This window comes from Phocoena phocoena, chromosome 6 (assembly GCF_963924675.1).
Source record: "Phocoena phocoena chromosome 6, mPhoPho1.1, whole genome shotgun sequence".
In the NCBI taxonomy this organism is placed as follows: domain Eukaryota; kingdom Metazoa; phylum Chordata; class Mammalia; order Artiodactyla; family Phocoenidae; genus Phocoena; species Phocoena phocoena.
In genome coordinates, this window is record NC_089224.1 from 100,435,373 (window position 1) to 100,462,292 (window position 26,920).

The window sequence follows — 26,920 nt, forward strand, 5'->3', positions numbered from 1 at the left end:
AGCACAATGAAAGCAAGACGGTCCAGTGGTGTCTGTAAGCACCAAGCTCCATCAGGACGAAGATCATGAAAAGCCTCTTAGTCATCAAGTCCAGCTCTTACTAATCCACTTCACAGTTCTCACCAGCATCATCTCCTAACACAACTCACTTCCTCTCTTCAAGGCTCAGGCTTTTCTGTAAAATGATGGATTCGCCATAGATGGTCCCTTCCCATTCCTTTCTTCTCCTCTGTTTCCTCATCACCATCCAATTCCACCTATTCCTCCTTTCTCCCCTCTCTTCTTCCCTTGTTCTTTCCTCCTTTCCTTTCCCTCTTTCTCCTTCTGCTACCCCTTCCCAGACAGATGGATGTATGGATGGATAGATAAATAGAGATATAGACAGAGAGAGAGGGAGAGAGATAGATAAGACATAGTTCAAACACAGATACAGACAGATAGATAGGAAAAACTAAACTGTCAGCCCTGTGAAGTCAGACACTGTCTATATTAGCCACTGCTGTACCCCTTGTACAAAGCCCAGTGCTTGGCATATAGTAGATAGTAAATAGTTAATCCATCAATTTTTTTCATTCATTCAATATATATTTCTTAAGTTACATCTTGGGGAGAGAGGAGATGACATGAAAGTTAGGCATAGGGTGGAAGAAACAGACAGACAGAGAGAGAGAGAGAGAGAGAGAGAGAGAGAAATAGAAAATCTTATATAATTTACCATGAAGTTTTCCTTAGAAATACATGCATAGATTACTAACAGTACTAACTAATGGTGCATTTTATTTTGGACAAGATGTTTCACCAGAACTTCATAAAGGAAGCTCCAGATATGCCACCTAAATAGATGTGATCATTGTACCGCTGGTTTCACTCTCAACGAACTGTGAACTTGGGGACATTTCTTAACCTCTCTGATTCTCAGTTTATTCATGAACAAAATCAGGAGAAGAACAGCACCTACTGCACAGAATAATTAAGAAGAATAAATTAATTAACACACGTAAAGTCCTTATATCATTGTCTGTTCGTTGTAGCAATCAAAAATCATTTGGAGTAGTAGTAGAAAGCAGTCTCTAGAACGAGACTGCCTGGACTTGAACTAGCTATGGGAACAAGTTACCTGCACTCTTTATACCAGGGGTCGCCAACCCCGGTCTGCGGCCTGTTAGGAACCAGGCCACACAGCAGGAGGTGAATGGCCACAAGCTCTCCATCGCTCCCCACCGCTCCCATTACTCCCCACCCCTCCCCACCGCTCCCATCACTCCCCATCACTGCCCACCGCTCCCAGCACTCCCCACCGCTCCCCACTGCTCCCATCACTCCTCATCGCTCCCCACCAGTCCCCACCCCTCCCATCACTCCCCACCCCTCCCCACCGCTCCCATCGCTCCCCACCGCTCCCATCACTCCCCACCACTCCCCACCGTTCCCCACCGCTCCCCACTGCTCCCATCACTCCCCACCGCTCCCATCACTCCTCATCGCTCCCCACTGCTCCCATCACTCCCCACAGCTCCCATCACTCCCCACCGCTCCCCATCACTCCCCATCACTCCCATCACTCCCCACCGCTCCCATCACTCCCCACCGCTCCCCATCACTCCCCATCGCTCCCATCACTCCCCACCGCTCCCATCACTCCCCACCGCTCCCCATCACTCCCCACCGCTCCCATCACTCCCCACCGCTCCCATCACTCCCCATCGCTCCCCACCACTCCCATCACTCCCCACCGCTCCCACCACTCTCCACCGCTCCCCACTGCTCCCATCACTCCCCACCGCTCCCCACTGCTCCCCACCACTCCCCACTGCTCCCATCACTCCCCACCACTCCCCACTGCTCCCCACCGCTCCCCACCACTCCCCACTGCTCCCATCACTCCCCACCACTCCCCACTGCTCCCCACCGCTCCCCACCACTCCCCACCGCTCCCATCACTCCCCACCGCTCCCACCACTCCCCACCGCTCCCCACTGCTCCCATCACTCCCCACCGCTCCCCACCGCTCCCCACCACTCCCCACTGCTCCCATCACTCCCCACCACTCCCCACTGCTCCCCACTGCTCCCTGCCGCTCCCCACCGCTCCCATCACTCCCCACCGCTCCCCACTGCTCCCATCACTCCCCACTGCTCCCCACAGCTCCCCATCGCTCCCCACTGCTCCCTGCCGCTCCCCACCGCTCCCATCGCTCCCCACTGCTCCCATCACTCCCCACTGCTCCCATCACTCCCCACTGCTCCCCACTGCTCCCCACCTCTCCCATCACTCCCCATTGCTCCCATCGCTCCCCACTGCTCCCATTGCTCCCCACCGTTCCCCACCCCTCCCCACCGCTCCCATCGCTCCCCACTGCTCCCATCGCTCCCGTCGCTCCCCACCACTCCCGTCGCTCCCCCACCACTCCCGTCGCTCCCCACCACTCCCGTCGCTCCCCACCACTCCCATCGCTCCCCACCGCTCCCATCACTCCCCACCCCTCCCCACTGCTCCCATCACTCCCCATCACTCCCCACTGCTCCCCACTGCTCCCCGCCGCTCCCCACTGCTCCCTGCCGCTCCCCACCGCTCCCATCGCTCCCCACTGCTCCCATCACCCCCCACTGCTCCCATCCGCTCCCCACCGCTCCCATCGCTCCCCACCTCTCCCATCACTCCCCATTGCTCCCATCGCTCCCCACCACTCCCATTGCTCCCCACCGTTCCCCACCCCTCCCCACCGCTCCCATCGCTCCCCACTGCTCCCATCGCTCCCGTCGCTCACCACTCCCATCGCTCCCCACCACTGCCGTCGCTCCCCATCGCTCTCCATCACTCACATTACCGCCTGAACCGTCCCCCACCCCCATCCGTAGAAAAATTGTCTTCAAGGAAACTAGTCCCTGGTGCCAGAAAGGCTGGGGAAGGCTGCTCTATACTGCAGTTTCTGCATGTGTAAAATTGGGAGCACTAACTGTACTTTCCTCCTAGGGTTGTCATAGGATTGAATCCGTTAATGACATAAAGCACCCGAGCCCTGCCTGGCACATAGTAAGCCCTGAGGAAGGGTTAACCACCGTTATTCGATTACCACAAAATACCAATCATGTGAGCCTTATCCTTACTTCTAGTCAAACCAGTACAACAGGATAGTCAGAGAACAAACATTACTGATACTTTCTGAGGACAAAAGCCTGATATCTAAGATAACTGAAATTTCTTTACAACGCTGATGATTTCTGAGTTGAATGGAAAAAACAATTTACTTTCGAAAGAACAGTGGTTATCCTAGGACGTGGGCACAGTCCTGATCCCTAGGTTAATTCTTCTGCCTCGGACCCCTCCATGACTGCTTCTAGAAAGTGGTTTCATTGTCATTCAGAGTTCTCCACGGGCAGCCTCCAGCCTGTCTTTTCAGCCCTGTCTCCCTCCCTGTGTTCCAGCCAAACCATTCCTTCTGCCTCCATGGTTTATTATTGCCAATTCTTCTCAGGCTTTCCTCAGACTCTTTTTTATTCTGTTTGGAATACCGTTCTGTCCCTCCCCTAAATGGCTGACTATTGAAATCCTATCCAGCATTTTGGGACCAATTCAAACATCACTTCCTCTTACTGCTCTGTGTCCTTGACCTGGCATCTCCTATACACTCTTCAGAGCCTGCTCGGCTGGCCATCACCTTACTGGCGAGGTTTCCCCAGCCACACCCTCCCCCCCCCACCCCCACGAGAGAGCTGTCATCACCTCCCTCCATCACGCTCTAGTGTGTCCATTACGTTTAGCTCAGCTCGCATGCACTGGGTATTCTGTGTGTTCTGAGCACTCTGGCAGGCACTGGGTGACAAATGAATAAGACAGTGTCCCCGTTCTTAGAGTCACCCAGGGACTACATGCATGCTGTCAGGTACAGGAACCACTGGCCAAGTGTGGCTACTGAGCATGTGAAATGCAGCTGGTCCAAACTGAGATGCACTGTGCCTGTAAATTACACACAGCAGAGTTCCAAGGTCTGGAAAATGTAAAAAAACAAAGTAAAATATCTAATTCATTAATAAATGCTGGAGAGGGTTTGGAGAAAATGGAACCCTCCTACCTTGTTGCTGGGAATGTAAACTGATGTAGCCACTATGGAAAACAGAATGGAGGGTCCTTAAAAAGCTAAAAATATAGTTGCCATATGATCCGGCAATCCCACACCTGGGCATGTATCCAGAGAAATCTCTAATTCGAAAAGATCCATACACCCCAATATTCATAGCAGCATTATTCACAACAGCCAAGACATGGAAACAACTCAAACACCCATCAACAGATGTTTGGTTTAAGAAGATGTGGTATAAGATCTTCTTAAACCAAACATAAAACCAAGCCATAAAAAAGAATGAAATAGTGCCATTTGCAGCAAGATTGATGGACCTAGAGATTATCATACTAAGTGAAGTAAGTCAGACAGAGAAAGACAAACAGTATATGATATCACTTATATGTGGATTCTAAAAAATAATACAAATGAATCTATATACAAAACAGACTCACAGATAGAAAACAAACTGATGGTCACCAAAGGGAAGGTAGGGGAGGGATAAATTAGGAGTATGGGATTAACAGATACAAATTACTGTACATAAAATAGATAAGCAATAAGGATTTACTGTTTTTTCAGAATTTTTCAGAATCTGAAAAAAAGTATATATAACTGAATCACTTTGCTGTACACCTAAAGCTAACACAGTATTGTAAATCAACTATATTTCAATTAAAAAAATAAAAACAGAACTGTAACGGAAAAAAGAAATAAAAATATCATTAATAGTTTATTAGTTACATGTTGAAATGATGCAGAGTGCCTGCATCCCTGTAGATAATGTGGGACCCAAGACACTGATGATCTGGTCTCTCTAGCTGCATCCCGTGCTGCTCTCTAGCTGTGCTCTATCCTGCACAAATGTGCCCTATTTTCTCTTATGGTTGGGACTCTGCTTTTCTGTTTTTCTCCTGGCTAACTTCTACTCATCCCTCAGGTGTCACTTAAGACACCTCCTCTAGGTAGCCTTCCCCGAATCCCCCACTGTTTACTTAAACTAAAGTAAGAACTCTAACCACGGGCTCCCATGATCTCTTTTATTTCTCCAATATGTTACCTGTCACACTTCCTGGTGATTTCTTGTTTAACAGCCTCTCTCTTTTACTAGAGGAGAAGCACTGTGAAGTCAGTGAGTATGTAGGAGTCTTTCGTCATTTCACTGTCTTTGCCTAGCACAATATGGGCATATATTATGTGCTTAACAAATGATCAGGGTATGTGTGGGTAAATGGATAAATGCGGAAGTGGTCCAACTCTACGGTGTTTGTTGATTGACTGAAATCTTCCAGTAAGAGGATTCATCATTTTCAAAATTAATCTCTGGGTTCCACATGCCTAGACTCAAGTTGAGTTCAGAATAAAAAACTCATATTTGCACCTTCCCATGAAGTCTTCGCCAGTTATGCAGGAGGACACAATTGTCCACCCTCTGGACTCTGCAGTAACCTGAATAGACTTGGCTTAAAAGCGACTTTATATACAATTAGACATTGAGTTCTAGGTGTGGTGAGTGGTGGCCTGGGGCAGGAAGGACTCTGATTCTTCTTTATAACGTTCCCAATGCTTTTCCCAGGTCAAACAAAGAGCAAATGTTCAGTTATCATCTGATGGATAGATGGATGGATGGGGAGATAGATGATTAAATGGACAGGTGAATAGATAGGTGGGTGGAGAGGTAAATGATTAAATAAGTGAATATATGCTAGAAGTTAGAGCCAGGAAGCAGAGGATATAAATATTACAAGTGTCAGCCCAGGCTCGCCAAGGGGCCTGTGAAAGAGAAGGTGAAACAGCTCAGTTCCCTCCCGACTGAGAACTGGCAGAAGCAAACCTTAGATCAAGAGGGGTTAATGGACTTCTTGCTGCGTTATTAAGACTTAATTTCTTGTTTATTAAGAGAACATTCTGTTTAGAGTCGCTTTCCCATTTGGGCATTCCTGCAAATTGCCTCTTCACCCCTTTCCTCAATCTTTCTGTCTCTGGGGGCTTTGTCTCACTCTCTATAGCACTTCTTTCAGAGGGGAACAAAGTGGGACACATAGGAAAGGGGGGATGTGGGGGCAAGTCAATCATCTTATCCTTTGAGTTACCTGGGGGCACTGTTCCCAGAAGAAGGAAGGGGATGTCTGGATTTCAGGCCTCTGGGGCATCCCTCATCCTTTCCTTCTGAGACCCTGTGACTTTATTCTTAGCCTTCCTCTTAGCCAAGGGGAGCTCTCCCAAAATACAGGGTGGGGAACGAGTATACACACAAACATACATTTACACAAGCACAAAAACGTGAGTGTTCACCCATCAACAGACATTCGTGCAATACACATACATTCACATACATGTGCAAGCTTACATATACACGTATATGTGTACATTGTACTCATATACATGGGTGTAAGATGTATGCGTGTGTGCATTGCATATGTGTGTATGTATGTCTGCATATAGATTAACTTTCACGCACGCACAGGCAGGCGTCTGTGCCCATCCATCTGTGCAGGGAGACATGCGCTCCCATGCACGTGTGCAAGCTTAGCTGTATATATCACACAGACACCCACCTCCAAGGTGTTTCCTTTAATCCAAAATATGATCTTCAGAGGGACTAAGGGAACTTGCTATCCCTGTATTTATGTGGGTCATTCCAGACCCCAATTTTTTCCCTTTACCACCATCCATAAAAAAATCACTCATACCAATTATTTTGAGTTTAACGGATTTCACCCCAAGAGTGAGGATCCCATGGAAATGTCTTAGATGTCAGCCCTCCTGCCAGCTCCACTTCCTCCTTCTCACTCCACTTCCTTCCTCTTCCCTAAACGCATTTACTTGTCCTCTATGTGACAGTTTAAGAATCATCTTTTGTTGTTTGAGCGCACCCTCAGGAACTCACCTGACACCTCAAACAGCTTATCAAAGCATTTCCTCTAAGTGAATAGGTGTTCTCCGTAGGCAAAATGACAGTGAATACAATTCTCTGCGCCTCCTTATATTCAGATGGAAAAACTGATAGCCAGACAGGAAAGTGAATTTCTCAATGTCTTCCATTCATCTAGCGAGTGGTAGGAACGGGTTTTAATCCCAAGTCCCCCAATTTTTTAGTCTCACTAAATGATAACAATAACAATAGTTATAATAAAAACAATAATAATAGCTAGAACAACAACGGCAATGACTTGTTAGGTGCCAAACACTGCACTAAGCACTTTCAATGCATCATTATTTAATCTTCACAATACGCATGAAGTACTCGTATTATTTCTATTCATAAAAGAGGAAACCAAGGCTGAGAGTATTGAGTAACCTGCCAAGGTGATCCAAAACTGGTGAGAAACGGGAGATCAAACTCCAGAGCCTGCCCTCGCATGCCCTACAACCTACCGCTTCCATTCTCTCCCATTGCATGGGAAGGCTCTTAAGAAATACTTTTCCACAAATGAGTGAATGAAGTGATGATGCAAGAAGGACCTCACACGGTTGCTGGGCTGCTGCCACACTGTGTCCATCAACAGTAAATCCCCCACCGTCACCCATGCTGAGGATTCAGGGAACATTTAGGGCTTGCTGTCCAATACCGGAACTCAATCCAAAGCTTTGCATATTTTAAAATATTGTGCTGTGAAAACAGGAGAGGACCAAGGCTCTGTGAATAATTCAACACCTCGCCTCAGAGAAATTAAAAATATATTTCACTGCAAAAGAAAAGTCTGTTATTTGGGACTTCCGGGGACTTGGACAGAACACAGTTCCTAATGGAAGCACTGCATCGATCTCAATAATTGTTTTTTTCAAGTGAAATGGGAGATGGGGGAAATTTAAAGAAGCGGGTACAGGTTAATGCCACACTCAGTGTAGAAGTGATTTCATTTTCACTTTACAATAGAGTAGAAGTTATACTACATGATTTAACACTCAAATGTTAAAGAATACATGCTGGCTGGTTGGTTGTTGGATTGGGTGGGTTGGCAGGTGAGTGACTTGGTTAAAGAGATGACAGATGTTGGGTCAAAAAAATAACACAGGCTTTGTGGACAATAAACCCTAAGTTCAACACTTATTTTTGTCACTTCTTAGCTATACCTCTTGTAAGTCTCAGCTTCCTTATCTATAAAATGGAGATAATATAACTTAACTTGCCATTTTTGAGGACTAAAGACTATGTACAATACCTGCTATGAGCAAATAAGAAAGTGTAATAGGAGTAGCTAAGTAGTGGATACGAATGAATGAATGAATTTGCCCAACCAATTTCTCCACCCAAATTCTCCACATCATTGGTCTTCCTTGAAATGCATACCTAGAAAGCTTCCCCACCCTCCTCTACCCAGCCAACGCCTACTGAGCTGAACTGCCACTTCCTCCAGGAACTTTATACTGACTGCTCCAGCTTGTAGCACTCACCCTCCTCTAAAAAAGATCACTTGTTATAAGCATGCCTCAGTCTACCCGCCTGCCTTTGTCAGTACAGCAATCTTGTTCAGCTGACAGGGGCCTTATCTAAATGCATAACTTTGCAGCTCTCTGAGCAGGTGGCATGGTGCTCCACTGCCGAACGGGCTTTCTCAAAATTCAGTGGACTTAGTCACTGTGGCAGAAAACTGACGGCCAAAGGATGGTAGCTCATTATATAAAATGATGCACACAGGCAAGGCCCATGGCATCTAAGTGCACTAGCCTCTACCATTTCCCATTTTCTTTGCATTTCTTTCCTTCCTTTTTTCCTCCCCTCTTATCTTCACTCCCTTGAAGATGAACTGGACATGATGGGGAGGGATGGGTAAAGCTGAGCAGGGTGGAGCAATTAAGCTGCTTTCCTACTACTCTACTCCAAACCCATATAAGATACAAACGATACCCCATTTGTAAAAAGATAACCTCAAGTTATCAACCCCTAACTAAAGCAGACTTCAGCAAACAAAGGCACTTCTCTAAACATCATCTGAAGTTATTTCCCCAGATTACACTGCATTCCAAAGGAACTAATATAATAATACGATTAAACATTCCCAACGAATTGAGCGAATTCCAAGGTGAAGCCATATTTCCACAAAAGTTAGTAAACTCTCAAGTTAGACTGTCCCAGAGAACGGAATCAACCAAGACAATGTGGCTTATCTGGCAACATATACTTCTGAGTGACATACGATGGCAGAGATGTCAAGATGGCTTTGATCCTAGGCCATCCCACCGTCCTCTCCATCTGACTCAAAGTCATGACAAGGCTATGGCCCAGTGGCTGCTGACCTACCTCCCAAGGTAGCGGAGATGAGGAGGTGGGTGCCGTACTTTTTGATGATGGTATCGATGAACTGCTGAGTGGTGGGTCTCCTGCCAAGCAGGCGGATGCTCCTTTGAAACTCCGGCATGAGGGGCACTGGATGACGGACCAGGTCTCTCCTCTCAATGGCTGTGTTCCTCACCTTCCAACGGGCAAACTCCCTGGGCAGGAGACATGAGTGAGACTTTCCACTTACCACCTCTACCCCCAAGCCAAAGCCCACCCAACCATCCCATCCAGGCGTCTATCCTTAGGTGAGAGAGTGCCCACAACTATTTTTAATATTTGTGAACTGATACTTAGATCTGGAGCCCTCAGGCTAGATCTAAGTATTGGGTACTATTCTCATCACTGGGATACTGCAGTGAACCAGACAGATGCAGTCATGTTCTCACGATGCTTACAGATCATCAGAGATACAAAAATCATTGTCATCTAGTTGCTTATTCATCTCCCTCACTAGACTGTGAGTGAAACCAGAGAGATGGGATCTTCTTAGGTACATGGTACATGTTACATGGTGCGAGTCACAAGTATGCTAGCTGGATAAATAAATAAGCAAAAGAATAAAAGGAAGGAAGGCTGTGTACCAATGGACAAGACGTTAAGGCACAATGCAACTTGAAACCTGTTCTAAGACAATTCCACAACCCAATAATTAGTCCAGAGCTCAGTTTCATTCGAAATTTTCACATGCATTCACTGAGCAAATACTATTTGGAAGAAATTAAGCTTTGTTCTGACCATGTAAGGGGATTTCCACTCTTCCCTTCACTAATGACAGAGAAAATCAAGACAGAAGAACATTGAACTTGGGAGTCTAAGCTCAGGGTCTCGCTCTGCCTCTTGTAAAAACTATGTGGTGTGATCTTGGGCAGAGGATGTCACTTCTCTGGATCTGCATTTCCTTATTTATAAAATCCAATTAATATTATCTATTTCATATTGCTGGTGCCCGGATTACATGAAACATAGGGTGTGAAAACACCATTGGAAATGCCAGGCACTAATCCAATGTGAGAGTTTTATATCTTTTATTTCCTCACACATTCACAGATACATAAATCATTAAAGGTTCACGTGTAATGAATGAGGAGAATGCAAACCAAATACAAGTAGACATTTAAAGGGTCTTGGTTCAGGTTGTTTTTGCTTTAATAATGACCTCTGCTCCTACCAAAGATGGAGCTCCCCCTGAAACAACCAGTTCTCCAACCTGAGTTACAAGCTCCAGGTCCCTTGAGAAAAACAGACTAGCCAAGAGGACTGTAAGGTCAGCCCAGATAAATGATGGGAATGAGAGTTTAATGAAAAGGCCTCTCACTCCTGCCACAGATGAGGGAGATGAATAAAGGAAGGGGCACAGAGCAAGAAGAAGCAGAACAGGGTGGGAATCGGGCTGGAATATGTCTCGGTAATTCAGTGGTGGAGTCTGACCCCGATGCACAGAAAACTGTGTCTGAGGAAAAAGCTTTCCAATTGGAATGCATTTCCAAGCCTCAGAGCTTATAGTCTGTGATTGCTTAACAAATCTCTGTCCACAATTCATAACACAGTTTGAATTCTAAATAAAATCTCAGTACTCTGCACATCTTAGATGTGTATTAAGTCAATCAACTGCACTCAGTGAACCTCGCAGGGCACCTACTAAATGCAGGATATCGTGTGTACAGGAGGGGAGTGGACACATCCCAGTCTCAGAAGCTCACAGTCTGGCAGGAAAGGCAAGACATGTCCAGCTTATTGTAAACCAAAGACTACAGGATGCAGAAGAAGGAGCACAGACTTCTGAGGTCTCTAGGGGAAGCTTCAGTGAGGTCTTATCTTAACTATAGTTTTGAAGTTCACATGTGATTTAAACAAACAAAAATGTTGTTTAACATTTCAACAAAACCCAACAATCCACATGGATGAAAGGGCAGGAGCAGAGTGAGTGAGAGGGGGATACATAACACATTATGGTAAGAGCTGAACAGGAAGGAAAGTGTATGAAGAGGGTGTGAAAGGGGACAAAATGGAGCAAGGGGGTTGACCAGACATGAGGAGAGAGTGGGGAATGCGAGAGCCAGCTGAGGGAAATCTTATAGGTGAGGTAGCTGGCGACACAACTCCCCAAGATTACTGCTCCCTGATGTTCACACCCTGTGTAATCTCCTCCCCTTTAGTATGGGCTGGACAGGACCCAGTGATTTGCTTCTAATGGACAGAATTTGGAGGTGATAGCATGTTAGTTTTGTGAATAGGTTACAAAATAGTTTTGTGATTAGTTTACTTCTCACTCAGCCATAAAAAAGAATGAAATAATGCCATTTGCAGCAACATGGATGGACCTAGAGATGATCATATTAAGCAAAGTAAGTCAGAAAGAGAAAGACAAATACCAGATGATATCACTTATATATGGAATCTAAAATACGGCACAAAAGAACAGGTCTATGAAACAGAAACAGACTCACAGACATAGAGAACAGACTTGTGGTTGCCAAGAAGGGGGTGTGGGGGAGGGATGGACTGGGAGTTTGGGATGAGCAGATGCAAACTAGTATGTATGGGATCGATAAACAACAAGGTCCTACTGTATAGCACAGGGAACTACTGATATATTCAATATCCTGTGATAAACCATAATGGAGAAGAATATGAAAAAGAATATCTAGAGAAAGAGTCACTTTGATGTACAGCAGAAATTAACATAACATTGTAAATCAACTATACTTCAATAAAAGAAAAACAAAAAAACCTATAACCCCCAAATACGGCAACTTCCGTTTTGCCCCTCCCCGCTGTCTCTCTCTCTGTCTCTCTTTGTCTTTGTCTTGTTCTTGCTGCCATGTTGTAAGATGCACTGTTGAGAGATCTATACCGGGAGGAGCTGAGGGAAGCCTCTGGCCAATAGCTTCTGAGGAACTGAGACCACACAAGGGACTGAGTTCTAACAGTTACTATGTGCATGAGCTGGGAAGCAGACCCTTCCCAGTGGAATCTTCAAATGACAAGAGCATGGCAAGAGTAAGGGCACCCCATTGAGCCACAGCCAGATTCCCTACCCACAGAAACTTTGAGATAATACATAGTGTTATATTAAGCTACTAACTTGTGGGGTAATTTGTTACTCAGCATTAGATGACCAATAAAAGGCAATGAGAATCATTAGATACTTCTCATCCGCTTATCCCTGAAATTTATAAAGCTATGTACGTGTAGTTATGAAAAAAAAATACGTATATATGCATAGAAATATACACATATTTCAGTATAATAGACATATAGTTCTATACTATTATGTTATAAATTATAGTTATGTTATATACAGGGATATATATAGAGAGAGATAGATATATAGATATAGAAATATATAACATTTATTTACAGCTTACAACCTTGGGTTACTATTTTTTTCATGTGACTATGTCTACAGTCCTCAAAACTGACATGCATTACACTCAGAGAGGTTAAGTAACATGTCAAAAGTCACACAGCTCATTAGCGGTAGAACTGGGGGTAGAAAACTTGTATCCTGACTCTTAAATCACACTTTTAATGTAGATATTGAGTAGACTATAAAAACCATAGTAAAACCAGTGCTGACACAAAGAAACAATACCACCCCCACCATCAAATTATAAGCCTATGGCTTAATTCCTTTTTCTTTCTTTCTTTTTTTTTTTTGTGTTTTTAAACAGCCTCCACATTCTTTCTGATGTTCACTAGCTATACACCCAGGGCCTGCCATCTGTGTTGCTTCCTTGAAAAAACTAAGGAGGAAGCCAGTGCTGGGTTCCTGGTTCCTGCCTCACAGGATGGATTCAAGGCCTAAGTAAGGGGATGCATGTGACCCACTGAGCACAGTTCTGGGCACTTGGGAAAAGCTCAATAACTGAGGGGTGTTATTATGAAGTGCTGACTCTGCCAGGCACTGCCTGTTCAGCACCACAGACAGCTCCCGATCCTAAGGAATTTCCATCTTACTGAATGATGTGCTATTTGCAACAGTCATCTTAGTCACAGAGGAATCAGACAGGAGGATCCCTGACCTAGTCTGGAGGAGCAGCTGGGGTGGGAGCGGGGATGTCAAAAAATTCTTCTGTATAAGTTGAATCTTGACGAGAGCATAGCATTTGGCCAGACAAAGATAGGGGAAGGATATTTCAGGAAGAATAAGCTCCACGTGCAAACATGGAGAAAAATAAGAGAGAATAAGACAGTTGGAGAGAGAGGGATGTGTGTGTGTGCAGTATTCGTGTGTATTGAGTGCATGTGATATATAAATGATAAGAGGTAAAGACAGAGAGGTTGTCAGGGACCACACGATGAAGGGTCTTGTGTGTTGAACTGTGTTATTAGATTTCTATCTATAAACTCTGTTCTTTTTTTTTTTTAAGATGTTGGGGGTAGGAGTTTATTAATTAATTAATTTATTTTTGCCGTGTTGGGTCTTCGTTTCTGTGCGAGGGCTTTCTCTAGTTGTGGCAAGCAGGGGCCGCTCTTCATCGCGGTGCGCAGGACCCTCACTATCGCGGCCTCTCCCGCTGCACAGCACAGGCTCCAGACGCGCAGGCCCAGCGGCCATGGCTCACGGGCCCAGTTGCTCCGCGGCACGTGGGATCCTCCCAGACCAGGGCTCAAACCCGTGTCCCCTGCATTAGCAGGCAGACTCTCAACCACTGTGCCACCAGCGAAGCCCTATAAACTCTGTTCTTAATGGCCAACAGTCCAGACTAAAAATGTTCTAAAAATGAGTCTATGTGACTCTGATGATCATGAGAATGTTGGAGTTAATACTGTAATAGCCACAAGATTCTACAATTTTATTCTCTTTACCAAAATACACTTCAGTAAAAAGTCTTCACAGTACCTAGATCTATTCAGAAGTAGATTTAAACAACACTAGAACTAAAACAGTTCATTTATGCTTTCAAAATTTGAATGCTTATAATTTTTCCAGATCTGAGTATACAGCAATAAACAAACTAGATAAAAGTCATACTATCAAGGAGCTTACATTCTCGTGAGAGTGGACAGACAATAAAAGGACAAATGTGTAACATGTCAGAAGGAGAGAAGTGTTATGAAGATAAATAAAGCAGAGGAAGGAGGCAGGGATGCCCTGGGGTGGGGTGAGGGCATAGTTCTATATAGGTGGTCAGAAAACGCCTTCCTAATTTGACGACATTTAAGGAGACTTGAAGGAAATAAGGAAGAGACCATGCAGCCACCTGGTGGAAGAGTAATCTAGGAAGAAGGAACAGCAGGTGCAAATGTCCTGAGGTAAGAATATGTTTGCCAGGTTTGGGGAAGATCAAGGAGGGAGGATGCAGGATGAGATGAGTATATGAGTAGAAGAGATGTTATGAAAGGAAGGGCAAAAAGGAAAAAAAATAACATCAAAACATGGGATGGAGTTGGCACCAATCTCAAAAGGCCATTCTAGATTTGGTAAAGACTTTTTATTTTTAAATTCTAAGTAATATGGAAAGTCAAAAGAAGGTTTTGAGTAATGACACCATCTGATTTATGTTCTAAATGAGGAGTAGGCAATCTTTTTCTGTAAAGGGAAAGATAATATTTTAGGCTTTGCAGCCATAAGGTACCTGTTACAGCTACTCAACTCTGTCCTTGTAGTGTGAGTAGCCACAGACAATAAATGAATGAGTGTGGCTGTGTTCCAATAAAACTTTGTTTATAAAAGCAGGTTTCAGGCCTGTTTTGGCCCATGGTGAGTATGACTCCTGTTCTAAAAGCATCACTATGACTCCTTTCATAGAAGTCATCCAATCCAACCCACTCAGTTCATAGATGGCAAAACTGAATTTCAAAGACATTGATTTATTTTCCCAAGATCGCACAGCAAAATGATTGGCAGGGCTGAAATCAGAGCCCAGGGCTTGTGACTCCAAGTGCAGTGCCCTTTCCACTGCAACATGCCACCTTAAAAAAATAGTGAAAGAAAATAAAAGAGAGAAAAAGCCTGCTTTTCATGTTGTCTAACTGCTCTGCTGACCCAGGAACAATTTTATGTAAGTTCTCAGTGAATTGAGCACAACATAAAATATATCTTTCCTTCTGAGCTCACAGGACAAGCAAATTCCCCTTGGAGGAGAAGGAAGAACTCACAATGGCATAGGATATATTTATGCCCAATTAAGCATCCCAGCAGGGCAGGCAAACCAATTAGACTGAGATTCAAAAAGGATCCTGGATGGAAGGCATGGGGTGGCTGCAGCAAGGCTCATCCCACTAGGGGAGCGGAGGGTGGGAGGGCGGGTGAAGACAGAGGCAGAGGATGGATGGAGACTGGATCCAGGGTCACAGGATTTAGGATGAGGGTACAGAGAAAACCACAAGCCCAATGCTCTCATTTCAGAGCACTGCTTGTATAGTAATACTCCCTTGTCCCCTTGGCTAACCCTCTGTTTCCTAGACACACACACACACACACACACACACACACACTCAATGACACATTGAGAATGAGGTTGAACTGAAGAAAAGATTGTGAGACAGGCAGGAGAACTGGCTCTGTGCCCTTGTGAAGGTGTGTGTTTACTCTCCTGTGAAAAAAGTTGGTAGTATTAGATGATCTTCAGCTTTGTATCTCTCAGCCAGGGCCCCGGGAGATAGAAATCTTGGGTTAAAACCTGACCCTGCCATCAATTAGCTGTGAAATCGTGATGAGCTTGCTTATATCCCAAAAAAATGTAGATGTAATCTAGGGGAAGCATATCTACCTTAGAGGGGTGGGTTTAGGTTTATATTAAATCACGGAGCACAGTATCTAGAGCATAAAAACGCTGAATAAAGGTAGTGTTAAATTTATTATCTATATTACCATTGTTGTCATGGTCATAGGAGGGGCTCCAATGGGAAGGTGGGGAATAGTGGATGATGGGTGGTGGGTAGAAGACAAGAGGAAACAATCCTGCTCTTTTTAAAGCTATCAGTAGGTAGAACTTTTGTGGAGGGATTTGATTCCTGATTCCCGTGAAGTATGATAAAAGTGCTGACTGCATTTAAGAAATGGACTGACAGTTTATAAACTTCCTCCTACTCTATCTCCTCATATATGCGATGAAGACTAAAAACATGCATCTCCCAGATTGTTCTGAGAGTTAAATGAAATAATGGCTAGAAAACCTCTTTGTAAACTGCAACAGGGTATGGACAATTGTAAGTTGTTGTTTATTATTATTATTTAGTATTATTATTATATCTATATTTAATATATTTAATATTATTATCATATCTATATATTAATATATAAATAATATATATTATTTAATATTATTATGATGATATTTAATATTATTTGCATAGGGCACAGTTATAACGATATTATTATTCCTTAAAATGTTTGCTTTTGTTTCATCATGTGTAAAATGGGGGATCACAATTTCTACTTCTCAGGGTTATGAGAACATCTCCAGTAGTGTTGGGTCCTTAGTAAGTGCTGGATAAATGTGAGTTTCCTCCATTGTTTCCTAGATAATCAAAGTTACGAATTACCTCTAAGGAAGTGAAGGGTTGCTTTACTCTTCTTTATGAAACATGTTTTGCAGCTTTTTTAAAAAAATTGAATCTGATTGCATAGCAGAAACCAACTGGAGGTGGTTTTCAAAAACACACCTATTGTATAGACTTCAAAAAATAGAACAATGGAAAAATAAAGGGAGGAAAACAAAATGAATTTGGAGTTAAAATTAGCATGCAAAAGCAATCCTATAAAGTCCTGAACACTTGATAGAAGTGGACAACAAACGTCTCTGAGCTTCCTTGCAGCCAAAGGAAAAAGGGAATCACAGACCAAAGAGCCACACAATCAAGAAGAAAACAGAGCAGCTGTTGTTCAGAGTTGTTGGAGATACAGAGAGTTCCTGGATGCTGTGATAAGATACAAACATCTCCTATGGTTTCTCATAAAGAGATGGATGTAGTTGATGCCGGTGGGGAATGTCCTCACTGTCAATGTTTGATTGGCTCAATGTAGCCTAATGCATATGATGAAGCACCACTTGGTAATGCAACTCCATGAGAGACAAACATCACTGTTTAAACAGGAAGCACTACAGTGATCTGACTTAATCCAAGGATACATTTTAGAATATTTTATAGACATTGTATCCTCAATAAATGTTTGCCGAAAGCATAACTGATTAAGGTTACAGGATGTTTGCATTTGTTTATTCCTGGGTGGCTTATTCCGTTGGTTGCATTTATTTGGAAGTGAAATAAAAATAAGCCGCTGAATGTCTGGGGCTGGGGGCTGAGGAGGATCTGGGACCACTTCCATTACTGTTAGCAGAAAATTATCCCCAGAGATGAACAAGGGAAATCATAGAGAAGGGGACTGAGGAGGTGAAGTCATTGAGCCGAGAGAGAGAGAGACAGACAGACAGACAGACAGAGAGAGGGAGAGAGAGAGAGAGGGATTGAGAGAGAGAGAGAGAGAGAGAGAGAGAGAGAGAGAGAGAGAAAGAGAGAGAGAGAGAGAGAAGGAGAGAGAGAGCATTTCTCTTGCCTGTTGTTCCCAGCCTCTCCCCACATGTTCCCCAGCCAGCTCAGGGAAAGGTGAACGCAAGGGCACATATGAAGTGGCAATGATGCATCTTAAAAAGTATGGTGTCCTCAACAAATCCCCTGCCTGTCTCCATGCCTCAGAACATAAGTGAGAAAGCAGCTGAGGAATCCCAGCATCCAAGTGGTTCTCCAGGGTAATTTAGCTCTAGAAGGGTAAGGAGAGGAAAAGCAGAAAACAAACGAACAAACAACCAAAAAGAGCTGTCTCTGAAAATGTGATTATGAATAGTGTTGTTTTAATTACAAGTAAAGACACTGACTTAACTATAGAGAAAATAATCTTTGCTTACAATTTGTATATAAGTCTTTCTATTTTCCAAAGTGTGTTCATTTAAGTAATGGCCTTTTTATTTTTCTACTAACCCTAGTAGCAGTTCTAAAGGCTCTTATGGGAATAAAGTTCAGAGAAATGGGGGCAACTAATCCAGGGTAAGCATCCTGGAATTGGGCTACATGCTTCTCGTTGAGTGGAAACTGGAAAGGGAAAAACAGCAAGTACACTTGAATGGCCCAGGTTTGATAGAAATGGACCATCTCCAGAAAAGCAAGTGGGATCCTTCGTGGAGCACTGTTACTGAGGACAGGGACCTCCATGGGGGTTATGGGAATTCATCACGGGGAAAGCAGCTTAGAATGTTCTTGCTTTATTTTACTCGGAGCAGACAGAGTTTCCTTAGATACCCTCAGTCACCTGAGCTACCTCGCTGCCATACAGAATCCAAAACATCAGGATGAGGATGAAAGGGGTTTTGGAAGAACCATCCAAGGACGTTGCTGTCATTTCACAAATGAGGACATTGAGACTCAGAGAGAGAAATGGATTTGCCCAAGGCCTCAGAACCTTTGATGGCAAGAGGGACTAAAATCTGGGTTCCCGATCTCAGGTTCAGTGTCCTCTATCCTGATCCGCTGTCCCATCCCATTATCTCAACACTGTGGGGTCTGTACTGCACTTGGTCCTTTACAAAGCTCTGTCATCATATACATTATCCTCTCAATAACCTGGAAGTGGGGGGCATTTCCATCCCCATCACAAGTGGGGGAAACTGAGGTCCAGGGCAGTGAAGACCACATGACAAATCCATGTCAGAGCTGGGACAGAAACTCAGCTTCCATGATTCTCTGCCTGGGCTCTTCCTTGCTTCTTCCTGCCCCCTCATCCTCTGCCTACTCTGGTGTCACCAGGCCAGTGGAGGACAGGCGTTAACTGTCCCAAACTGCCTTGTCAGGAGCACCCGCGACGCTCTGCAGAAGAACGAAATATGGCATATCGAGAAAAAGCAAATGATCCACTGAGCACCTGATAAAGCGGCACAAAACAGGTCCTTTCCTGACATTGTGGCAGTGTGGGAGGAGCTCAGAGTTTACAGCCAGGAAGGCCTGGCTTTGAATCCCAGCATAAAGCCACTCATCAGCTGAGTGGTCCTATGCAGATTGCTCAGCCTCTCTGAGCTTTCTTTATCAGTGCAACAGGAATCCTAGTACTCACCTTGCAGTGGAAGGATTAAGCAAAATGAATGCAATTAATCTGGCAGTAGTAGCTACTCAATAAGTGTGAGCTATTTATCCTTTGGCAAGGCATTCTAACAGGGGAGTTTGTCTCATAACACATAACTTTTAATGGATATTTTAAATGATCTTAATATGCCCATGGGCTCTAGGGATTACACAAACTGCATATAAATAAAATATTTTAAATTCTGTTTACTCGATTTGTCTCTCTCTGCTTATTTCCAAAACATCTATTGTGAAAGCATGAGTCATAACTAAATATAGATTAATAAAAGTTTGGAGCAGCAATTATTTTCCAATTGTCATAAATCCCATTAAACATTGCAGTTAGATGAATTTTCTTTTTCAGATCACAAAATTTGAGAGCTCCAAGGGACCACAGAGAACATCTTGGTATTGCCTTCGATCTTTAGATGGAAATATGGAAACTCTGAGAGGGGAGATCACTTTCCCAGGGACACACAGCTATCAGTAGCTGGTTTTAAAATCCAAGTCTTGCACATGCTCAGTTCCCTCTGCCACAGCACATCTTTCTAGGAGGAAAACGAGCAAACTTCTTCCCTAGAAAGTAATACTGCATTTAATTGCCAATTTTTTTCTGGTTAAAATATTTTAGGATTAGCAAGTATGCTGTCATCTGAGAGCCTCCCCCAAATTTGCATTCCCAGCTAGGTCCTTTTGTTTCCCTGTAGAGAAAGCTTTCCTGTCCCTGCTTTAAACTCATTAAGAAATACATTTTTCTTCAATCCAATCAACACACATTCACTGAATTTCTGGTCTTATACCAGGAATTTGGGGTCTAAAGCCATCCTTTACTTATGTATCAAAGTTCTTAAGAATGATTTAACTCAGGGGTCGACAAACTATGGCCCACAGACCGATTTTGTCCCTCTGACTGTTGTGGAAATAAATTTTTATTGGAACACAGTCTCACTCATTTGTTTACATATTATCTATGGCTGCTTCTGCACTATAATCTCAGGGTTTAATAGTTGCAACAGAGACCACAGGGCCCATGAAGTATAAAATACGTACTATCTGGTCCTATACAGAAAAAGTTGGTTGATCCTGATTTAACCCATTGAGCTGGCGAGTCAAATAATGTATTTTAAGGAAATAATAAAAAATGCCAGATCAAAGATTTATAGATTGAGCTACTCAATAGAGAAAGATAGATCATTAAATTCTGTGTGTTTTTAAAAATTCCTTTGCCCTAAAAATATTTTAAAAACATTGGGCAAAAGAAAATTAGAAAATGAGGATGTTTCCCACACAGCCTGCTTGAATCTCTTTTAAAGCCTAAATAACAAAGTCATTATTTACATACAAATTAGAAGGAACTGATTTTCTTAAAAATGCCCAGATCACACCTGAGTTAAGAAAATAAACACGCTTCAAGTGGAATTTATGATTTGATGATTAAACAAGGTAATTGACTTAATATACACAACGATGAAAAAAATACCTTCTGGGGGGGTCTAAGGCATTCTCAGAGGTATTTGATTGCCCAAGCACTGAACGAAGAAGGAAGATACCGCCAGTTTTCCTAGTTGGTGGAATGTGATGAGTTGTAACGCCATGAAAACCTGGCTCCAATGGCTAGAACTGCAATGACCAGGAAGAACTGACAGCAAGATAAAGTCCCACTCAATATAGCAAGCTTTTTTCTGATTGTCAGAACGAATCAGGATAGAACAGGGAAGAAGGGAGCCCTTGTCTAAAGATATCAAAGCAGAGTCTGAGTAACTGATTGACAGAGATGCTTACAGAAGGGATTCAGAACCCGCACGGTCACTGCAGTGCTGCTATTGCTGTCTTTACCCACTTGGAGACCCTACGTGTTTCAGGAAAGAACATGAGCTGTCTTCTGAGTGCCCAGGTGAACTGAAAATGTTTCCTTGCAATCCCTGACAGCTATACTGGTCTCACACAGACACCAAGATGAACTACAGTTATGGAAGAGATTACCTATTTATTTATTTTTTTACCTCTGAGTTAGTTGGATGACACTCCAAAACACACTGAGAGACGTCAGCCCCGTGCTCTATCCCATGGCTACCCCCAGACTCTGAATTTTCATTTTATTTTTTCTCCTAAAGCACCTAAATATGGTTCCTCTCCATCACATGATCCTTCAGTTCCTCTTTTTTGTGTGCCCATAAATGACTAGCAAGTGTTATTTTTCTTGGGCATGAAGGTATTTTAATGGCCATTGGCTACGAAAGTCACTGCCAATCAACCACTCTTCTGCAAGTTCACTTTACTTTCCAGAAGAGCCTAGCTCCCTCTCTCTCCTTCACAGATGCTTATCCACCTAAATCCATAGACTCAGCCACAAACAATATCTCTTTTCTAACACTGGACAGGTTTGATTTTTCAGATCCATATGCCTAAGCGTAAATATATATTCGGCACCAAATATGGACCAGGTGCTTTGCATTAAAGCACAAGCACCCTGGGAGGTGGTTATAATCATCCCCATTTTACAGATGAGGAAGCTCAGATTCAAAAACCCAACCAGGTTTAACTCTGTCACACTATGTGCACACGAGATGTGACTTATGATTACTTGCAACCCAATATTCTGTCTAGCAAGCTAATTGCTTGTTGTGACTTTATATGAACTATTCTTAAACTAGCTTGTACTTCTTACTCACCTCTTGCATTTTCAGTGAGGGACTGCCAACATTTTGGCCTCCTTAAAGGCTAACATTGGGTCTAGAAGAATGAGGACTGGCCTTCGAGCAAAGGCATCATAAACCTATCATCTACTCTACCATAATAAGCTGGGCTACCTTAGACAAGCCATGATTCCTCTTTGGATTTCACTTTTCCCATCTGTAAAATGGACAGTTGGGTCAGACGACTGGCTTTCAGACTTTTGTTTAGACATGAAACATGTGATTCACAAATTCATTCTTTCAAATAAGTTTTTGTTTGTTTGTTTTAGAGGATTTACCATGATTCTCTATTTTAGGTGCTAGGGCTCCAGAAGTGAACAATACAAAGAACTTGCATTTTTCTGGGGAAAACACAAATAATAATTTTCCAATAAATGTTTTGCAAAATAGGTAAATTTGATATAAGTAGAGCTTCTTCAGGAATGGGGATGATTGCAGAATCCTATCTCTCCCCTCACCACCACCCCCCTTCAGGCTAAGCTCAGAGCCCAATTTGAAAACTCAGACTCAGATTCTATCTGTGCTTTGTGAAACGGGATCCATAAGCCACCTGCACCAGAATTTGGTGGGAATCCATGTTAAAATACAGAAACAACAGCTCATTCAAACTTAGCAAAGAGTCTCAGCCTCTGCCTTTCTAACAAGCTCCCAGGGGACCCCTCTATAGAGCAAAATTGAGAACCTCGGGACTGAAGGGCTCTGATGCTTCCCCTTCTCTGGACAATCTTCCCATCATTCCCTCCTAGTAAACTCTTTCCCTACCTACTAGGTCTCAGCTGAAGGTCACTTCTGCAAGAAACTTTCCCCATCTCCCCAGCCAGCTCTGGTCCCCCAGACCACTGAACTCAAGTGGCAATCGTGGACATGTGTGATGATTTATTGTCATCCCCTCCTCTCGACAGTAACCTACATGGGGCAGGGACTATATTCTATATTCTGCTGGAAGCTTAAAGTGCCCAAATAAATAATTCTTAAATAAGTCAAGGCAGTACAAGTTTGTGAATATATTTTCTCTCCTTTCCAGCATTAAGAAATTCATGTTTTTGAAGTTACCCTCGGCAATCAGGTTGTTTCACTGCCGATGCTTACTTAGCCCCTGGAGTCTGGCACGTTACCTTAGGACTCTGTTTCCAAATTACCCAAGTCTTCTGTGACTTCCTGTTTCTATTTCTTACTGCACCCTGTTCCATGCGTAGGCAGAGGTGGCAATTTAAACCTCAGAAGTGAGGAATTTTGGAATTAATCTTCAACACCTTAGTGGTTTCATTTTTCCCTTTTCCAATCAGTAGCACATCTACTAAGTCCAGAGATCTGCAGGAAAGGACTCTTATGGGATTAAATAAAATGAGGTTCTTAGCCAAAACACATGGAGGTGCAAACGCCGCCCACCTGACTCCCCTGCTTCCACCTCGACAACTCTGTGATTCCTGCTCAAGATCACAGCCAGAATTCTCTTCTCAAAGTGTGGACTGGTTCATGATGCCGCCTCCACCTTGTTGGGAAGCCATCAATGAGCCCTCACTGTCTACAAAATAAATAGGAAACTCTCTGAATTCCTATTCAAGAGTCCTCATGACCAGAGTTAAACTTGAAAGTCTCAGCTCCTTCTATTACCCTATCCTTACTCCAGTCAAACTGAACTGCTCTGTGGACCCATTCCTAACTAATATCATTTCCTTACATTTTTCTTTTCTTTTGAATTTTTTTCATTTTTTACTGAAATATAGTTCATTTACAACGATTTAGGTGCACAACAAAGTGATTCAGTTATACATACATACATATGTATACATACACATACATACGCACACATACATATACACACATATGCATACATATACATACATATGCATACATATACATACATATACATATATATACACACATATATACACTCTTTTTCAGATTCTTTTCCATTATAGGTTATTATAAGATACTGAGTATAGTTCCCTGTGCTATGCAGTAGATCCTTGTTGTCTACCTATTTTATATACAGTAGCGTGTATCTGTTAATTCCACATTCTTAATTTATCCCTCCCCACCCCTTACATTTTTATGAACATTCCAGACACCAGCCACCACCTAAACATAGCCCAGATCTCTTAATTCTAAGCAGAATGCCTTCCATGCCTACTTAATTCACCAGCTTCTTCTTGATTCCTAATCTCCCCCTGGCCCTGGTCAGTACGCAGCTTTATTTATTTATTTATTTTTGCGGTACGTGGGCCTCTCACTGCTGTGGCCTCTCCCGCTGTGGAGCACAGGCTCCGGACGCGCAGGCTCTGCGGCCATGGCTCACGGGCCCAGCCGCTCCATAGCATGTGGGATCTCCCCAGACCGGGGCACGAACCCATGTCCCCTGCATCGGCAGGTGGACTCTCAACCACTGTGCCACCAGGGAAACCCTACACAGCTTTATTTTTTATTAAGCTCCATCAAGTATACAAACCCACTCTTACATCCAGGCTTTCCTACCTTCATGTACTATTTTCTGCTGGAAAAATGATTCCCCTACTTTACGTGGTTCCTTCTTACTCACCAACGGAGAGCACGTTGCACTTCTCAATCAAAGTGTATATTACCCTGTACTACAATTACCTGTTTACGTCTTTCTGTCCCTGCTCCATGATGCTTTCTGCCTGAGAACGGGAAGAAGCTAGCTTGTTCAGGCTATTCTTAGCACTTATCTTAAGACCTGGCATATGGTAGGTTCTGAAATAATTGAGGTGATTCCATGAATTCCCATCTATTCATTCACTCAACCAGTATTTTTTTTTTTTTTTTCAACCAGTATTTTTTGAGCACCTATATGTTCGATGTACTTTCTAAGTGCAGGAGATAAAGCAGTGAAAAGAACAGGCAAACTATTAAGCTCACGTTCTAGTAGGAGACTCAATCAATAAATGGAGCAATGCATATGGAATAAAATGCCAGACCACGGTAAGTCTCATAGAAAAATGAAGCACGGTAAGAGGACAGAAAATGACACAGGTAAAGGGGGCTCACTTTTGTATGGGGGCACTGGAAACTCCTCTAATGAAAAGAAATAGGACCAGAGACCCAAATGAGGTGAAGAAGACTTAGCTCTGTTTCAGGCAAAGCGAAAAGCAACAGCAAAATACCCAGTGCTGAGAGTGAATTTAGAGTATTTGAAAAACGACAGGACGGCCAGTTTGGAGAGGCAGGGACAGGTGGCAGGGCCTGCACAGAGTCAGTCCTAGTGGACCAAGATGAGGGTTATGGATTTTCCATTAGGAGTAATGAAAAGCCACTGGACAAGTCTGAGAAGGGTGATAGGATTCGAGTTAAGTTTCAGAAAGATCACTCTGGCTGCTTTGTGGATGAGAGCTGAAGATGGAAAATGACAGCTGGAAGCAGGGGTGCCACCAGGTAGCCACTGCAGTGGTCCAGTGGAAGCTGACAGTGGCCTGGATGAAGGTAGCAGTGGTCAAGATACAAAAAACTGGAGATGTATTTTGTAAGTAAAATCTATAGGATTTGCTGATATAGGGGTGTGAAGAAAAGAACCACGGATGCTCTGGGTTTGGAGTAGAAATAATGGGGTTGATAGTGATGTCATTAGACAAAAATGGAAACATTGGTAGAGGAGCACATTTGAAAAGAGAAACCAAGAATTCTGACTTTGATGGGACACATTTAAGAAGGCTATTAAACGGTTGGGTATATGAGTCTGAGTTCAGGGAGAGGTCTAGGCTGGGAATATAAATGTGAATCATCGGGAGAGACTCTATAAAGCCTCGAGAACAGATAAGAACAGATGAGATCATCAGAACATGGACACAGGAAAGGGGTCCAAAGGCTGAGACCCCAAGTGCTCTAATACCTAGAGATCGGAAAGAGAAGGATCCAGCAAAGGCACTGAGAAGGTGATCCAAGCGAATAAGCAGGAGCAATGGGAGAGAAGTTGAGTAAACACCGTGATTTAATTAACGTAAAATTGAATCTCTCTACCATAGCTCACATGACCTGGAATCTGCTTACCTCTCTAACTTCACCTTCTACCATTCTTCTCCCATTAACTGCACCGCTGACCTCTGTGGCCTTCCTCAGATCGGCCTGGACGCTTTGGCCCTCAGTGCCTCTGTAGCCTGCACGGGGCACACTTCCCTCAGATGTCCACAGTGCTGCCCTAGCCACCAGCTCAGAGAGGCAATCTCTGACCACCAAAGCTAAACTAGCCCCCATCCCATTACCTGATTTTCATTTATTTAGGACAAGTGTGTCACGATCTGCAATTCTGTTTCTTTTAAAGAAGATGTTGGGGGTAGGAGTTTATTAATTTATGTATTTATTTTTGCTGTGTTGGGTCTTCGTTTCTGTGCGAGGGCTTTCTCTAGCTGTGGCGAGCGGGCCGCTCACTATCGCGGTCTCTCGTGTTGCGGAGCACAGGCTCCAGACGCGCAGGCTCAGTAGTTGTGGCGAGAGGGCCTAGTTGCTCTGTGGCATGTGGGATCCTCCCAGACCAGGGCTCGAACCCGTGTCCCCTGCATTAGCAGGCAGATCCTCAACCACTGTGCCACCAGGGAAGCCCTATCTGCAATTATTTTATCCATTTGTTTACACTTTGTTATCTTCCTCTATACACTGTCCAGGTCCAGCCCTTTTCCCCACTACAACATAAACTCCAGGAGGACAAACACATTGTCTTATTCATCGGATGGTTCACTGCATGAGCCTATTAACCCTGCCCAGCACTTATAAGGTGCTCAATAAATATTTGTTAAACCCAAAGAATTCACCTGTCCAGATGCCATCCATTAAGATCAAAATAAAATCCTACTTCACTTACGGAAACTT

General features: G+C 43.6%; 1 protein-coding gene across 1 annotated transcript in view; it reads right to left on the reverse strand.

The window, feature by feature from the left end:
* Positions 1-26,920, reverse strand: part of BRINP1 (BMP/retinoic acid inducible neural specific 1) — a 180,068-nt gene that overhangs the window by 56,517 nt on the left and 96,631 nt on the right. The window contains exon 3 of the mRNA XM_065879019.1: positions 9,306-9,496. Coding sequence (XP_065735091.1) covers positions 9,306-9,496 — 191 coding nt within the window. The remainder of the gene's footprint in view (positions 1-9,305; positions 9,497-26,920) is intronic.